Here is a 19,221-nt window from a genome sequence, read left to right on the forward strand (position 1 = left end):
GATTGCATGTTTGATCAATTTCAGATTGAAGAAGTTAGTAGAATTTTTCTATTTCATCCTCACTGGCTTTAGTAGTTGGTGCGTAAATTTGAATAATAGTGGTATTAACTGGGCTTCCCTGTAGGCACATGGATATTATCCTATCACAGACAGCGTTGTACCTCATGTCTGATCTGGATATGTTCCTTTTTGACAATGAATGCAACACCATTCTTCTTTAATTTGTCATTCCTGGCATAGTAAACCATGTGGCTGGTAGAGTCAAAATGGCCAATACCAGTCCATTTCAGCTCACTAATGCCTAAGATATCAATGTTTTTGTGCTCCATTTCATTTTTGACAATTTTAATTTTCCGAGATTCATACTTAGTAAGTTCTATTTTCTGATTATTAATGGATGTTTACAGCTGTTTCTTTTCATTTTGAGTTGTGCCCCCATCATCAAATGAAGGTCCCACGGGCTTTACTCCCATGGGCTTTACTCCATTCACGTCATGGTCAACTCTACTTTGAGGAGTCAGCTCTTCCCCAGTCGCATTTTGAGTGCCTTCCAAACTGAGGGGCTCATTTTCCAGCACTGTATCTGACAGTGTTTCTCTGCTAGTCTTAAGGTTTTCTGTGACTTAATATTTGGAAGTAGTTCATCATTCTTTTTTCCTAGTCTGTCTTCGTCTTGAATCTCATCTGGAACCTGTCCACCATGGGTTACCCTGCTGGTATTTAAAATACCAGTGCATAGCTTCCAGAATCACAGCAACTCACAAGCCACAACAGTAGGACAGACTGACAGATGAGTGGTGGTAGTAGACCATGTATGATTGTCCTACTCAAAATTGCTGGTATCAGTTCATTTCAACTTACTAGTATGTGGGATATTGACTTTCAATTGTTCCATTACATTTTTGGCAGACACTTCACATATTTTTCATTTTGATTGTTAATAGATGTTTGCAGGCCTTTCTTCTCATTTTAAGTCTTGCCAAATAAATAAATGAAGGTCTTGAAGGCTTACTCCATCCACATTATTAAGGTCGACTCTATTTTGAGAAGGTAGTTCTTCTCCCACTTGTATTTCAAGTGTGTACCAATTTGACAGGCTCATTTTTCAGCATATATCAGGCAATGTTCCTTTGTTACTCAAAAGGTTTTCACTGGCCAAGTTTTTACTTTTTTAAGAAGTGCATCACCAGGTCCTTCTTCCTAGTTCTGTCTTAGTCAAGGAATTCTGCTAGAGCTTGTCCACAATAAGTGACATTGCTGATATTGGAAGTATTGGTGCAAAGCTTTCAGCATCCCAGCCACATGCAAGCCACCACAGTCCAACAAACTGAGGAGCGGTGAATAAAAACACATAAAACAAAGCTTCCTTGTTCCTTTGTTGGCTTGAAAAATTACCTTCACTGTACTGTGTGATTTGAATATTGATAATACTCATTCCAATACTTTGGAACTCATTAAAATTTTTGTTTTCTAAATTAATAATGTTCAATATTATTGAATATTGTATATACTAAATTTCCAGCACAGTTTAGATATTGATGATACTCAATCTAGTATTTCAGGATTCATTTAAAACCTTTCTGAATATCTACATAACTAAAGAGAAATTGATTTTTTTGTTGTTGGTCAAATATAATTGTTCCCTTTGTCAGATTCACATAGTGTGCATGTTCACAGAACTTTAAATATATTCACAGTTGAGCTGGTGTTTCTTAAAACTTGTCTGATGCTTATGTTGACAAATGTCAGTGCAATGGTCATGCTGATGCCTGTAATACAGAGAGCCAACCACAGATGCATTTGCTCTCAGGAAAGCTTCACTGAAGGACGTCATGTGAGTTCTCTGTTTGATGCATGGAATTCTAAACTTTAAAAAAATAGCAACGTTGTTGTTGCTAAGTGCTGTCAAGTCAATTCCAACTCACCATGACCTTATATAGGATTTCTGAGGAGCGGCTGGTGGATTTGCACTGTTGACCTTTTGGTTAACAGTCTAGTGCTTATCTCCCAGTGCCACACCAGAGAAAAATAGAAATAGTAAATATAAATTCTATAAACTTAATTTTAGAATAGCTTCCAGGTATAAATAAACATAAATTAATATGATCCTAAAATGCCAATTATTTCCAACAGCAATTTTTGTCAAGAAAAATAAAAGCCGTCACTATAGTTGAAAGTTTATTTTTAACAGTCAACACAATCAGAGCAACTACAACTGAAATGAAATCTTGGGGTTTTCTTTCTTTTTCTTCCATTTTGTCTTTCATCAACATTATCACAATTGATAAAACAATTCTTATCGTTTTTAGATAGCATGACACTGAACAAAAAGTGGTCTTATTTCTCTATCTAAAGGATATGCAAGCATTGGTTTTCTATTAAGATGCAGGGAAATTATTAAGTATTGTCCTCAGTCAAGTGTATTTTAATGATGAACTCAGTAATTCACTTGGAAGTCTGTACTAAAATGATTTAGAAGTTATTTAAGTTTGACTATAATGGGCAGAGGAAATTTCATGTTGATTTTTAAATTTAGCTGTGTCTTTAGGAATAGGTGTAAATGGAAAAAAAGAGATTTGTTGATAGACATATCCAACATTAATATTAGCAATAGCTGATACAAAAGAGTCTACAGCAGTAGTAACAGTGGTACCAGTATAGAGTTTACAGTCAATGGTGTTTGAAGCAATTGGCTGCCAATTTGTAAGAAAATAAGGTTAGAGCCTCACCTTACAGCATGTACAAAAGTACAGGTGGCTATAAGATGTTAAATGTGAAAATAATGGTAAATCTGTTTAAAATGAAGTACTTAAAAAGCACAACAAATGACAATAAACAAATCAAGACACAGTATATCACATATTTTTTCCAGTTCTGTATATTGTAAAAACTAAGATATCTAAAGGATAGTGGCAGGCTATGGACTGATAAAAACTGTTTATATAATAGCAACCGATTTAGAGTAAAGATAATAAAGAATTTGTAAGACAAGAAAAATAAAACCACATAATAAACAAGCAATAAAAATTATTAACAGGCAATTTTCAGATAATCACATGATCATAATCAGTAAACACAATGAAAAGATATCCATCCTCACTTCAGGAAAGGGCGTTTTCAAAAAAAATAATTGTTTTTCATCTATCAAATGGGCAAAAATTTAAAGATTGATAACATTTAGGATTTCTGAGAAGATTAACTTCTAAAACTTTGTTAATGGGATGTAAATAGGTACAATATTTTAAGTGGGAATTTTGACCATATGTATTAAAGTTAAAACAGCAAATGTAGCTAATCCCATTATATAATTACTGTCATTCTAAAAAGTAATTATCCAAAGGCAAGCACAGTGGAATGGTATGTTTGTTTCATTTGTTGCATTAGCTTGGGTTTATATGTTAGTGCATCATAACTTTGAAAACAGCGGCACTGTGTCTTAGACTCATATATAATTTGTGAATACCTAGACCAAGTACTTTTAGATTTTGCTAGTCACTTCTGTTGAAGTTAATTTTAGGATATTATAGAACCTCATTTGTTTGTTTGTTTTAACAAATTATCTGCTAAAGTTTTTGTGAATTCAATTTCTGTCTTCTGGATTTTCAATCTGTTCTAATTTATTTTCCACTGCACATTAGTGTGTGCAGTTCAATAACAAGGATATGACTACAATGCAGGTATCCTTTGGCACATTGCATGATGTCCTGCTGCTCAGTTTCAAAGCAGAGTTTGACTTAGTTGCAGTCTTCTTTCTTTGTACATGCTCAAACCACAATGTTCATACTGTAATTCAGACATTGATTTGAATTCATTTCCCAGATCATTGCTTTATCACACTAGATCCTTTTGTTTGTGTGTTTATTCTTCAGTCTAGATCAATAATTCTTTTTAAAGAAATCATGTCATGTGTCCATGTTTTAATCTTTTGATTTCTAAATTTTAATCTTACATTTGGTTTCATGAATGTATCACGAAGAAAAATACTGTTTACAAGAATTGGCTTTAATTTGTTTGATTGTATGACCTATCATATTGTCACATATAGGAAATTAAGTAATTTGATTGATTCTTTTTGAAGCCATTATTATGTGTATGTGTGTATTTAGATTTTTGTCAATTCAATTTGCTTTAGAATTTAAAGTGAAGGTGACATATAATTCTAATTTTTCCTAGGGTCTTTGATTTTAATCATTTAAGATAGACGCTTCTTCCCTTTCCTTGTAATCAGTGATTAAAAAAAAATTAATCTAAAAATCTATTACTGTGTAGTCATTTCTCACCCACAGTGACCCCATGTACTACAGGATGTAACAGCTCCATAGGATTTCTTGACTATAATTTGAATGATCTATTGTGGCACTGTAGGATAAGCACTGGACTGTTAACTGTAAGGTTGACAGTTCAAACGTATCAGTCGATCCTCGGAAACCCTATCGAGGGTCATTACGAGTTGGAACTGATTTGAGGGCACTTAAAAACGAAAGCAATCCTAATGGGAGTGTTCTCCTAATTCTTTTCTTCCAAGGTACCACTAAACGGATTCGAACCACCAATCTTCATATTAGTAGTAAAGTACAACCCATTGGTGCAAACTACAGTTATTTTCATTAATCCATCTCACCCGACCCCAATTGCTGTTGTTGTTAAGTGCCGTCGAGTCGGTTCCGACCCATAGTGACCCTGCACAGGGTTTCCGAGGCTGCAAATCTTTACGGGAGCAGAAAGCCTCATCTTTCTCCCACGGAGCAGCTGGTAGTTTCGAACTTCTGACCTTGCAGTTCGCAGCTCGATTCGTAACCACTACGTTACTCAAAAGAAACAATTCAGCACCTAGTTTAAACAGTGCTCTTGCATCAATTCGGCAACTTAATCAGAATGTACCTAGTGTATGTGAACTGCAGTCTAATACTTTCATACCATAGCTGAGCTTTTCTTACTGTGTTCACTAGTCTCTCTCTTAATGTTTGTTTTTGGATTTTCTTTCTTTCTTTCTTTCTCTTTAATTGCTCACAGTTAAGTGTTTTATGTTGTACAATTCTTGGATGATTTTATGCTGCTCCTTAAAATAGAGCCATTAAGTGAATTAAAGCTCATGATTGGTCTCAAAAGTCAAGTTGGGATTTTCCGACCTGGTCTCAGGTGGTGACTGTTGGCTTATGAAGCAGAGAAATAATTACCTCTAATTTGGGCTTGGAATACATTTTAATGCTTCCAGTCCCACTTATTTAGATCATAAGTGCCTTTCAAAGGCAAAAGTGAAAAAGTTGATTTTATGTTATTTTCCTCCTCGACATGTTTTGATAATTTATTAATTTATTCTTAAATTTAAAAGCAACAGATAATATTCACTTAGCAAACTTTGGCATATTCAGCTGAAGGAAAAAAAAAAGGCAATAGACTGTTAAGTTGAATGATTTTTCAGTATGCTGAAAATGAAAAATTATTTTATAAAAGCATTTTATAAGCGTTACTCTCTTTTTGTTATAGTTCAAACTTTAGTAATACATGCAAACTTTAAAAGTTCATGGAAAATTGTAATCCAAGGATAATGGAATTTATCCATGAATTTTTTGAAGGTCACTAATTCATATGGGAAATCATGTGTCTGAGAAAATTTGTCTCAAAGTAATTTGAATATATACCTATTTTAAAGGAGCTCTTACCAGTAGTAAGTTAGAAGTCCGGCTGCTAACCTCAAGGTCAGCAGTTTGAAACTACTAGCTGTTCTGCAGGAGAAAGATGAGGCTTTCTGCTCCAGTAAGATTTACAACCTTGGAAACCGTATGAAGGGTCGCTATGAGTTGAAACTGACTCCACGCCACACCACCACCATGTATTTAAAAGAGCTTCACATTGTTTCACTTTAAAGAATAATAAGTCTTAACATGAGCCATTCATTTCCTATTGGAAGCACTGGTTCTTTTCAAAGACTTGGACATAATACAAAAAGAGTATTTTCAATTTCACAGTATTATGCTAACCATTAATAACATTACTCAATAAACAAGACTTTTGTGAATTATGTTACAGCCATTTGTCAAACAGCTGAAAACGTAAGACTTGAGAATATGCCAGTTCTTGGCAATTGCCGTTCCTGTGATAAAGTGCTTTTAGCAGAAGTAAAAATGAATTGAGAAAGCAATAGAATGGCGAATTCAGGAGCATGTTCATATAGGTAGCCATTCTAGGGCGTTTTCCTAATGTAGCATTATTCAATAATTTAAAAAGTTGATGTAACAAAATGGTGGTCCACAGGTGGGAATGGATTTTAAACAAATTTTAATTCAATTAGCAACAGGAAGTTTCACTTTTTCTTTTTGTTTTAATTTCTGGCTTCTCTTAAATAATAAGAAGGTAATACAACTCGGTGTCCCTTTTTCTTTATGACAACAACTGACTGACTCAATCTAGTAGTTACCTTCCTTAGAGCAGTATCACCATTTAATTTGCCACCATATTTACCACTAGCATCTTGGTTGTTGTTGTTAAGAGTCACAGCATGCATTCTGTCTCATAGTGACCTTGTATTGGGTTTCCAAGGAGCAACTGATGGGTTTGAACCACCAACTTTGTGATTAGTAATCCAGTACTTATCTTATAATGCCACACCAGGATTCCAGTATCTTGGCCTCACCAAACACTTATTCCCTGCTGGGTCTGGGTTTGAGGGTAGGAGAAGATACTGATAGGAAGACATGATTCAGCTGTGGATATTAGCAGAGTTAATTGTTAACTGTAAACACTTGAACTCAAGCATGGTTTTAAAATGCGCTATCTCAGAAGCAGGAGGAAGGATTTCACTATCATCAAAGAAGACGAGCCAGAAGGGGAGTGCATCTTTTGGGACATCAGATCCCTAAACATTGAACCTTCTGGACCCAGGGAAAGAAAGCTGTGACATTAGAGGAGTGGCAATGGAGCAGCGGCAGCAGAACCAGCTCACAAGACAGAGCAGTGGACTTCTCATTCCATGGGGCAAGTAAATCTGAGTGACTTTGGTCAGGAGACTTACTTGAAGAGTAGGTTTGCTTACCCACAGAGCTAGAGCAGAGCACCCTCAGAATGAACCTTAAGGTGGAGTAGTATGCCTTGTGGGCATTTATTAGCAGCTGACTGGAACAACTGTGTTTTGAGGATCTTCTGACCCTGTATTGTAATTTCCTTAGTGAAGCCCATAACTGTGAGTGTGCTACCTGAAATCTATGTCGGTGTTGGATATCGATTATCAAACCCAACTGAGGAGTAGAGAATAGAGAGGGTTGTGAAAGGAATGGTTGGTGCCTCATACTGTTGCAATATATTATGTATACCATAAACAAACATAGCACATTTTATGAATGGAGTAGAATTTTAGAAATTATTCCCCAGGAATGATGGAAGCAATGAAAGATTAATTTGCTGGGTCCATTTTGGGATTACACTGAGACAAAACAAAGGATCAAATTCTTGATATATGTATATATAGAAATAGATAGATATAGAGATATCTAGAGCTATACAGAAAGGATATAGAGATATATATAGGTATGTTGTTGTTGTTGTTAAGTGCCGTCGAGTCAGTTCTGACCCATAGCAACCCTAAATAGGGTTTCTGAGGCTGTAAATCTTTATGGGAGCAGAAAGCCTCATGTTTCTCCCGCGAAGCAGCTGGTAGTTTCAAAGCGCTGACCTTTTGGTTCGCAGCCCGATTCATAACTACTATGCTACCAGAGCTCCTTTAGATATAGATATGTTAGTAATTTTCAAGCAAAGTTGAATATTTTCAAGTAGAATTCAGGGTTAAATGGTATTGATAGTTCATGCATCATTAGATACTCTATAGATTTGGAAAGTAATTCTTAAGTTATTAATTTTATTTGGATAATAATCACTGTTAATTGTATAGTATTTTTAAATGAAATTAATATTTTGAGATAATTGTAAATTCACATGAAATTGCAAGAAATAATGCAAAGGGATCATGTGTACTACCCAGGTTTTCCTAATTGTAAAATTTTGTAAAACTAGACTTTTCTTTCTTAAATCAACTTTTTTGAAGCATGATTTATATACAAAAAGAATTTTTTTTGTATATAAATCAAATATATAGCTTGATGAGTTTTGACAAATACATATCTCTGTGCAATAAACTATCCCATTCAAAGTATAGAATGTTTTCCTCTCCCTAAAACTATCTTGTGCCCCTTTGCAACCCTAATCCCCAGCCGTAGGAAACCACCAATCTGCCTTCAGTCATCACAGATTAGTTTTGAATGTTCTAAAATTTCAAATCATGGAACTATTCATTGCATAATATAACAGCCTTTTAAATCCGCATGAAAAAATGTTCTCTAATTACTTTCACTGTAAGTTTTATAGCAATAAAATAGCTGTGGCCTACCTTACTAGAAAGTCCATCTAGTCAGTTCCAACTCATAGCAAATTTGTATAGAGTTTTTGAGGAACTTGAGCCACTGACTTAGTGGTCCAGTGCTTTTTCCTACAGTGCCACACCTGGACTACTGGTGCAGAATATTCCCTAGAAATTATAAGCTTGAGTATCAATAGTATATATTAACAAACACAAGTGCTTAGCTATGCAGTATATCTATTATTCCTACCTAGTGCTTTCTTTAAGGAGCTCTGGTAGCGTAGTGGTTATGAATTGGACTGTGAACCGCAAGGTCAGCAATTCAAAACTACCAGCTGTTCCATGGGAGAAACATGAGGCTTTCTGCTCCCGTAAAGATTTACAGCCTTGGAAACCCTGTGCAGGGTCACTATGAGTCAGAACCAACTTGACAGCACTAGACAACAAGTGCTTTCTTTACCTGTTTTAAGAGTTGATAGAGACTTCTGTTACGGAAGAGGAACTCTGGTAACTTAGTGGATTGTGCACTGGGCTGTTAACCTCAAGGTTAGTAATTTGAATCTACCAGCAGCTCCATGAGAGAAAGATGAGACTCTTTGCTCCTATAAAGATTTACAATCTCGGAAACTTTATTCAGGGTTGCTGTGAGTCAGAACTGGCTCATGGACACAGCTAGACCAACACTACTGTTAAGAAAAGTGGTGTCAGTTGAAATTTGCATCCATATGATTTTTCATTTTCTTTTAATAACCATGCTCACCTCTCAAGGACTCTAGGCCAAGAGTGATGCAATGATTGGTGCCTCAGCCAACCGGTAGCACTTTGTTGGCCACTTAGTTATTCTTTCATCATTTTGTGACATCACTGCCTACATGGGTGGCCAAGCCATCACAGAGCAATTTATTAGTACCCATGAATAGCCCTATTTTTGGACTCTGATCTGTGACCCTTTTATAACATTAATCATAGCTCTTATGAATTAACTACAATCAAATAATCAGTATGCATTTTTGTTAGTATTTTGAATAGCAGAGCCAGTTTAAACACATTTTATAGAGTAAACCTTCCTTCTATTCAATAATTTGAATAGAATCACACTCTACAGTGTTTATTATGGAAATGTACATTTCCTGTCATTTCAGAGCGTGTTCCTTTAGAGCACTAATGTCCAAGAGCATGAGTCATTATGACTGGTTTGCGTCATATTTCTATTACACATCAAATTTTACCACTACTTTTTTCTGTTTGAACACAAAAATATTTCACTCCAAAAGTATTCCATTTTACACTGTAATGTTTTGTAAGAAGAGTGAATTGATTCATGTTCACGTAACTAACAGTCAAGTAGTTCACATCATAAAATGTATGTTGTTATTGTTAAGTGCCATAGAGTAGGGTTCTGACCCATAGTGACCCTGTATAAGGTTTCCTAGGAGCAGTTGGTGAACTTGAACTGCAGACCTCCCAGTTCAAGCGGACTTTGCAGTCCAGTGCATTAACCAACAGTGCCACACCAAGTAGCTGTTAAATGTATACTAGATACATATTTAGAGGACAAGGTGAAGAATTTCATTTCCTCTCTGACACTTAGTGATATTATTCACCTCTGAAATATGTTTGCACTAGTGTTTTCCTTAAGATAGATATGCACATAAATGAATTTAAAATGCAAATTTAAAATATAAAAAATATGTTAAGAGTGTGGGAGGTAAGATGAGATGGGCTTACAAAGACACAGATAAAGATCATGAAAACAAAGCGGTAATTGAAGAAGTAAAGATAAGTAACTTTTCAAAATTAAGAAAAAAACATGATTCCTTGTTATCTCAAGTAGTTGTTGTTATGTGCCATTTAGTTGGTTTTGACTCATAGCAACCCTGTACAGGGTTTCTGAGGCTGTAAATCTTTATGAGAGCAGAAAGCCTCATCTTTCTCCCACAGAACAGCTGGTAGCTTAGAATTGCTGACCCTGAGGTTCACAGGCCAATTCGTAACCACTATACTACCAGAGCTACTTAAACTACAAAAACAACCCTAAGTCTATGGAAATAAATCTGCTGATCACCAAAGACTAAGAGTAGATTCTAAAAGTAGTCAGAAAGAAAAGGCAAATTATTTATAGGAAACAACTGATGCCAGATTTCTTGAGTTACAATAGAGGCAGAAGATATAGTGTCTTGGAAATGCAGAGAAAATAATCAACAATCCTAGAATTGTATTTGTAGCTAGACTATCAATAAAATATAAAGGAAAAAAGTATTTTTAGTCCAAAATAATATTATCACCAGTAGATTATAAAGAATCGATTTCAGGAAGAAATAAAATGATCCCAGAACAAAAGGACCTGATAAGCCATTAAATATGTGGATAAATAGAGATACATATTGACTGCATTAAATAGTAACACTAATTCTCTATATGGAGTATGGAAAAATAAGATAACACTAAACTATACATTAAAAACAGCATTTAAGACACACAAAGGATGATTGCATTTAAAGAGACTTAAGGTCCTTTGAGTCCTGCCTGGTATGGTGCTGTGAGTGAATGCGTCAGACTGCAAAGCCATTTGAACTGCAAGGTTGGTGGTTCAAATTCACCAGCTGCTCCTTGGAAACCCTATGAGTCACTATGAGTCACTATGAGTCAGAGTCAACTCTATGGCACTCAACAACAAGAAGAAGGTCCTTTGGTTATTCAGGAAGAGAATGAAGTATATTCAGACTTCAAGTACTTTTATTTTAAAGGAGAATTCCTCTAAAGAACAGAAATGTGCAATGTAGTTTCCCAAACTATGGAGGATAACATCGAATTAATAAACAACTTTTTTTTCTTAAATATGACAGAAAAGAAGTGGGGGGGAAAAAGTAGGGTAAACAGCAAATGCAAATTGCAAATATATCAGTAACCATAAACAAATGTAAATATGTTAAATTGATCTGAAAGAAGAACTAATCAAATACAAATTTTTGTTTTTTAAATGCTATTGTCAGAACAAAGCCTGAATTAAGATAAGAGAGTTTCTTCAGCTCAGAATTTAAGGAGGTACCAAAATAATATTTTAATAAAGGTAAATAATATTAAATAGAACATTTTTTAAAATTAAATTTATTCCAAAAGAGGAGGGACCACTCAAAAGACATAGGACTTTCTAAGTCATTTTAAGGACATTGGATTTTATTCTCAGTGAGGAAGGAATTTATTTGAAGGTGCGCTACATAAATAAAGGTAATCTAGCGAAATAATAAACTGAGTTAGGCTGCAGTGGTATTAAGGGATGTTGTGGGTCGGAACCGACTCGATGGCACATAACAACAACAACATAGGTGAGTATGAATAGGATTAATTGATGGCTTGGATATGGGTTGTGGAATTTAAAAGGATGGATTTTGACATAACTAACTGGAAGGATGCAGTTGGTAATTTCCGAAGGTGAAAAGTCTAGACAAGAAACCAATTTGGGTGGGTATGGAAGATCAGGAGTGGTTTTGGATGTGCTGATTAGAAATCAAAATAGACTTATATAGGAGCTTAGATTTAAGTGAGACATTTAAAAAATAATTTATTTTATTTTTTGTTGTTGTTGAGAATGTAAACAGTAGAACATACACCCATTCAGCAATTTCTAGATGTACATTTCAGTGACATTGATTAAAATTTCAAGTTGTACAACCATTCTCACTCTCCTTTTCCAAATGTTTTCTTCACTGAATATATAAACTCATGGCTCCCTAAATTTCCTGTTTAATCTTTCCAGTTGCTATTGTCAATTTCATCCATATAGATAGTTCTTAAAAGAGCACAATTCTCAAAGAATGCATTCCTTAACTTTTAAGCTATGTTAGTTTTTAGTTGTGGAGTCCTTAACTGTCATTTGTGGAATCCTTAGCTGTGTTTAGTTGTAGGACAAGCACTGGGTGACTAACTGCAAATTGGGCAGTTCAAATTTACTAGGTATTCCTCAGAAATTCTAAAACGGAACGCTATGTCTGGGAACTGACTCCATGGTATTTAACAAGAACAACAATAATTGTTTAGTTGTAAGAAGACTTCACAGGATATTTTGATTTATGGTTTAAAGATGATCTCAAGGCTATATATATGTTTTTATTGTGAATTGAATGATAGTTTACATGGGAAAACAGAACATCAGTTTTATACTCATCATTTCATTGCAATGGTTAATCTCTGTGCTTCTTTATTCAACAGTATTTGCTTCTATTCTCTATTTATTTATTTATTTATTGGATGTACACAAAAACACACAGGAATATATAATTATTTAAACAACCAAAGGACACATTCTACAAACCTACCTCCTAGCTGCCAGTACACAGCCTTTCTCTTTCCATGAATCTAGAGTCTTCAGCTGCTCTATCTCTCCATATCCTAGTCTCTACCTCCATCTCTGATGTCGCTGCTTCTCTGGATAGGATTCCACATTCCACTCATGCTCTTCTCCCTTGATAGTCCTAGGGTCCTCTGTCCCTGGACTGTAAAATTAACTACTCCCCCCCTTTTTGTTACAAAACGTCTACTTTTACAGTTGGTAACAGTCTCAAATAGTCATGATAACAGTAACTCACTACTGAATTATAAGAATCTTATCCCTGTCGCCTTTCACCAGACCTGTCTAGACAAGATGAAAACTATTCAGTGAAGATTCTACCTTCCCCCACACACTCTGAAACTAAACTCCCTCTTGAAAACTTGTAAGCCAGTCACTTAGTCACTTGGTGCTTTTATGCCCCCCCCCCCCCCCATTTTAGGACTCCTGGTGTGGCGCTGTGGGTTAATGCACCAGAATGCAAAGACATTTGAACTGCAAGGTCGGCAGTTCAAGTTCACCAGCTGCTCCTCAGAAACCCTATACAGGGTTGCTATGGGTTGGATGGACTTGATGGCACTTGACAACAACAACAACAAATTTTAGGTAGCCAATGTCTAAGTTGCCTCTCCTATCAACACTGTATACAGAGAGGATGGGATTGATACTTGATGTGAAGACTACTTCCCTCACAGTTGGTATTTTGAGTTACTACATCCATAAGTATAGGTCAAGGTCATAAAATTTTAGCAATTTACACCTGTCTCCTTTATAAAAATGTTTTAAATTTAAAGTCTGCCTCTAGTCAAGTTCTGATCATCAAGCCAATGAGACTAGGTTGAATGAGTGCTATCTACAAGCTTGGGTGTTCTTGTACGTCTCCTATCACTTCATATCAGCTGGATGCTCACTCTCAGCTCTAACCCTCTGTGGCTGTATCCTGGTGCATGGACTCAAGAGTTCCCAAGTCTCACCCCACTTCGAACCAACCAGCCCTTCCTCTTCTCTCTCTCATTTCCAGTTCCAGGAGTCTATGGAACGTAGTCAAACTCAGCCCATATCTTCATTGCTGGCTTTCCTCCCTCTTCACTTACCAGCTGAACAATGTGGTCACCAGCAATCTTACATGCCTGCTCATGTGTTCCCTTTGAGTTTCATCTTGGAGGGAGGTTTGTCCTGAAGGGACTTGATTGCTTGCCTTGATGGCTTCCCTTGCTTGGTCTTGTAGTGACCAAGGCTATATTTTTAAGGGTTCATTCAGCCTCCATGCCTCCAGAAAGCCAGGATTCCATGGGAATTTGAAAATCTGTTCTGAATTTTTTTTTCTCTTCTGATCTGGATTCTTCTATAGAATATTTGGTCAAAATTGTAGTGATTTTAGCTGTTCTTCTGCTCTCATGGCAAAGAAGGTAGTTGCTCATGGAGGCAAATATATGCACATCCCATTCCTTGGCTCTTAATATTCCTGACTCTCCTTCTTTCTCCATTGTTGCTCCAGTGTAATTGTTTTTGTTTGTTCATTTGTTAAGTGCTGTTGAGTTGGTTCTGACTCATAGCAACCCTGTATAGGGTTTCTGGGAAATAACTGATGGGTTTGAACCTCTTACCTTGCAGTTAGCAGTCCAGTGCTTGTCTTACAGTGCCATACCAGGACTCCCAATGGAATAGAGACCACTTATTTTACCTTAAATAGCTACTTGTAAGCTTTTAAAACCCAAGTACTACACAACATACTAAGAGGTAAAGCAAAAACAGTAAATGTGATATTGTTGTTGGTGTTATGTGCCGTGGAGTCAGTTCCGACTCATAGCGACCCTGCACAGTGTTTCCGAGGCTGTTAATCTTTACGGGAGCAGAACACCTCATCTTTCTCCCCCCGAGCAGCTGGTAGTTTTGAGCTGTTGACCTTGCGGTTCGCAGCCCGATTCGTAACCACTATGCCACCAGAGCTCCTTTAAATGTGATATTAGGCCAATAAATTGGGATGTCAATAGAAACTATAACCCTAGACCTTAAAATGAACAAACCATATCCCATGAGGTGTTTGGTTGTATATAAGCAACCTGAACAACTGTTCTTTTTTGTTGTTGTTGCTAATATATCTATCATATAACTTTTGCCTTTTAAATATTTTACAGGTATACAACTTATTGGCAGCAGTTATATTAATTGGCAGTGTAATCCTACCCTTAATCAGTGTGACTTCCCCTTCATTGTAAACTAGAGTTCAATGCTCCATAAGCAATAATCCCTGTCTCTCTTTCCCATCCCCTTTCACCTGTGGTGGTGGTGTAGTTGTTAAGTGCCATCAAGTCATAGCCACCCTGTATAGGGTTTCTGAGGAAAAGCTGGTGTGTTTGAGCCACTGACCTTGCAGTTCACAACAACCTTGCGGTTCAGTGCTTATCCTATGGAGCCATACTACAACTCCATAATCACTAATAAACTTTGCGTATGTTTCCTGTTCTTGTCTTTTTAATATAAATGAGGTCATATGATAGATTTTATTGGCGGTAACAATTTAGAAGTCATAGCTATGATGATATATAAATCACCAAGAAAGTGACTGCAGACAGGGAAATGATATAGAAAAGAAGTGGTCCAAGGACAGAATCCTGGAGATCTCCCACTAGAAGATGTTGGGGAAATGGATAAAAAGTAACAAAAGATATCGAAAGGGTCAGTGAGCTAGAAATAAATTCAGGAGACTAGGTGATTGGGAAGCCAAATACAGAAAGCAGTTCACGGAGGAGAAAGTTAACAGCTCTGTCAGATAATCTAGAAAATGGAGGAAGATGGAAAATGTGAAATGGTCATTGGATTTAAGAATGTGAAGACCGTTAGTGACCTTGACAAGAAATGTTTCAGTGGCATGGTAGGGTTAAGAGAGAAAACGAGGAGAAGAATTAAAGAAAGGTGCTGTTATATAAATACTGTAACTAACTACAAGGTCCACAGTTCAAACCAACCAGCTGCATAACAGCAGGATAAAATGCTTTCAAAGAGATTTTCTATAAATAGAACCATTGAATGAGGGGAAGTAAAAAACTATTGCTAAGAGGATTTCAGTTCATAATGCAGTTTTATTCCAAACATGTTTCTGCAATCAGTGGATGACTTCAGAGAACTCTTAGTAATACACTCTTTGTTGTTGTTATGTGCCATCAACTGGGTTTTGGGACATAGCGAACTTGTATAGGGTTTCAAGAGTGGCTGGTAGTTTTGAACCACAGATGGTTAGTAGTCCAGTGCTTATCCTACAGTATCATACCAGGATTCCGTAGGAAATCTTTAAAGGGACTCCATAGTATCTTCTGTTGTTGTTGTTAAGGGCCATCAAGTCAGTTCTGATTCATAGTGTCCCTGTATAATATTTCCAAGGTGTAGCTGATAGATTTGAACTGCTGACCTTGTGGTTCTCAGTCCAGTGCTTACAGCTTCACACCAGGAAGCCCCATAGTCTATCAAGGGTACCTTAAAAACAAACACAAAGAAACCTGGTCCAATCAAAACGGTGGTTTCTGAAGGGATCTTCAAGGCCAGTTAAATTTCAAGGCACAGACGTTAGCTCAGAAGGTGACGGGGTATTTTTTTTTGTTGTTGTTGTTGTTGTTGTGTAGTTTTTTTTGGGTTTCAAAGGGATAAACTTGACAGAGCTTCTTGAAGGACACAATATGATCTCAGGTGCTTGTTATGAAGATATTTTAAGAAAACTGCATGATAAGAAAAATACCAGGAAAATTGTTATAAAGAAGATGTTTTCCATCATGACAATGCACATATTAATTCTTTGAGGGTAGCAAGGGCTGTTGTGATGTTTAAGGTTATGTGTTGGCTTGGCTGGGCCAGGATTCTCAGTGGTTTGGCAGTTAAGACATAGTAATCTCCATGATGAGTTCTCATATAATGTAATCACTTCCATAATGATATCTGCTATGATCAGCCAATCAATTGAAAGGAAACTATCTAAGAGATGTGGCCTCCTTCCAATATTTTTTTACTCTCTAAAAAACTTGCTTGCTTTTTTGGCTGGTTTGGATCCTGCATCTGGCTCATTATTTGACCCCTGTTTTTTGGACTTGAGTCAGTAGCCTGCTGATTCTAGGGGTCACCAGCAGTTTGCTATCTTACTTGCTGACCTTGAATTCATTTGTCTCTTCATCCAAAAGCCTGCTGTCTGACCTGCAGAACTTGGATTTTTCAGACCTTGTACCTGTGTGAGTCAGGAGAAACCCATGGACTTGGAACATGCCAGCTTCTCTAACTGTGTGAGCCATTTCCCTGAAAGAAACCTCTTTCTATAGACAGATATATATGCTTCACTGATTTTGCTTCTATAGAGAACCTAACCTAAGACAGCTGTCCTATTAGAATTTTGTTGGGAAACCATGTCCATCTACCCTATAACCCTGACCTTGTCCCTTCTGATTTTCCAAACTCAAATAATATTTAAGAGGGGCATGATTTGAGTCCTTTGAGGATGCCTACACTTCCATTTTGATGTGATATTAATCAAAGTGTGCAGAATTCTTCAGGGAAGGGTTTGAGAGATAGAAATCAAGGTGTGCAAAATTCTTCAGAGAAGGGTTTGAGAAATTTCTGCCCTCAGAAATATATTGACCTAGATGAAGGATATGCCAAGGAATAATAGTTTCATACTTTGATATTTTTGTTTAAGAAAAGTTTATAAGATTTCATCCACCACTCATCTGTCAGTTCATCATACTGTGGTGACTTGTATGTTGCTGTCATACTGGGAGATACACCACTAGTATTTCAAATACCAAAAAAGTCATTCATGGTGGACAGATTCCAACGCAATATGCAGACTAAGAAAGATTTGGAAGAGGACTGGTTTTATTCTAAAAGAATTGGACAGTGAAAATTTTGTCTGATATGGTGCTAAAACTTAGTCCATCAGAATAGAAGGCACTAAAAATTGACTGAGGAAGAGCTGCCTACTCAAAATTAAAGTTGATCTTACTGACATGAAAGTAGGATAGCTTTTAGGAGCATCACTTGCTGATCGGGCATGATTCAAAATAAGAAGAAACAGCTACAAATATCCACTAATAATCACGACATGGAATGTATAGAGTATGACTCTGTGGAAAGAGGAAGTTCTCAGAAATAAAATGAAATGCTTAAAGATCAATAGCCTAGACATTAGTAAGCTTAAATAGACTAGTACTAGTCTTCTTGGATCAACTATCAACACTTGCAGAAGCAGCAGTCAAGAGATCAGATAACGTATTGCATTGGGCAAATCTGCTGCACAAAAACTTTTTAAAGTATTGAAGAGCAGAGATGTCAGCTTGAGGACTAAGGTGCGCCTGACCCAAGCCATGGTATTTTCAATAGCCTCATATGTATGCGAAAGCTGGACAGTGAATAAGGAAGATTGTAGAAGAATTGATGCCTTTGAGTTGTGGTGTTGGAGGAGAATACTGAAAGTGTCATGGACTGCCAAAAGAACCAATAGATCTATTTTGGAAGAAGTGCAGCCAGAGTGCTCCTTGGAGGCCAAGATGGCTAGGCTTCGTCTCTCATACTTTGGACACATTGTCTGGAGAGAACAGTCACTGGAGAAGGATGTCATGCTGGGTAAGGTGGAGGGTCAGAGCAAAAGAGGAAGACCCCAACGAGATGGATCAGCCAGGTGGCATCATTGATGGCATCAAGTGTGGTGGCGGTAGTGAGGTTGGTCTAGGATCGAACATTGTTTCATTCTGCTGTGCATGGGGTCTCTATGAGTCGGTTCCAACTCGATGGCACCTGACAACAACAACATCAACAAGTCATTTTGAATTGGACAATCATATGGCATATTGTATCAAGAATGACAAATTGAAGAGGAATATCACCACATTCAGGAAGCTCTGCTAGCGTTGTGGTTACTAGTTGGGCTGCTAACTTCAGCAGTTCAAAAATACCAGCTGCTCTATGGAAGAAAGATGAGGCTTTCTGCTCCTGTAAAGATTTACAACCTCAAAAGCCCTATACAGGATCACTGTGAGTCAGAACTAATTCCATGGTACACCTAGACCACTATCACAACCATCATCGCATTAATCATTAAAAAAAACCTATTTCAGGATCTATCCTGAAGATCAATGCTGTCAATGATAGGAGAATATCCATACACCTATAACTTAGACCAGTTAATATAATTATTATTCACATTTACACACCAACCATTAATGCCAAAGATGAGGAAATTGAAGATTTTTACCAACCTCTGAAGTCTGAAATTGTTCAAACATGCAATCAAAATACATTGTTAATTACTGGTGACTGAAGTGTGAAAGATGGACAGAAAGAGCAGAAACTGGTAATTGGAAAATATAGGCTTAGTGATAGAAATGATCCTGGAGATTGCATGATACAATTTTATAAGATCAAACATTTACTCATTGTCTTTGGTGAATACTTTTTTTCCAACAAAATAGTACTAATACATATGGATCTCATCACTTGGTATACACAGGTATCAAAATGGATCCATAACAAGAATGTGGAGAGACTGGGACCCTTCTACATTGCT

At 36.6% G+C, this 19,221-nt stretch overlaps 1 protein-coding gene across 1 annotated transcript in view; it reads left to right on the top strand.

Annotated features, from left to right (window-relative positions):
• The window catches only part of USH2A (Usher syndrome 2A (autosomal recessive, mild)), a 1,370,557-nt gene that overhangs the window by 206,618 nt on the left and 1,144,718 nt on the right, over window positions 1-19,221 (top strand). Inside the window, 2 exon segments of the mRNA XM_006834191.1 lie at window positions 1,743-1,790; window positions 1,792-1,834. Coding sequence (XP_006834254.1) covers window positions 1,743-1,790; window positions 1,792-1,834 — 91 coding nt within the window.

Source organism: Chrysochloris asiatica, unplaced genomic scaffold (assembly GCF_000296735.1).
Source record: "Chrysochloris asiatica unplaced genomic scaffold, ChrAsi1.0 scaffold00009, whole genome shotgun sequence".
NCBI classification, from domain to species: Eukaryota; Metazoa; Chordata; class Mammalia; order Afrosoricida; family Chrysochloridae; genus Chrysochloris; species Chrysochloris asiatica.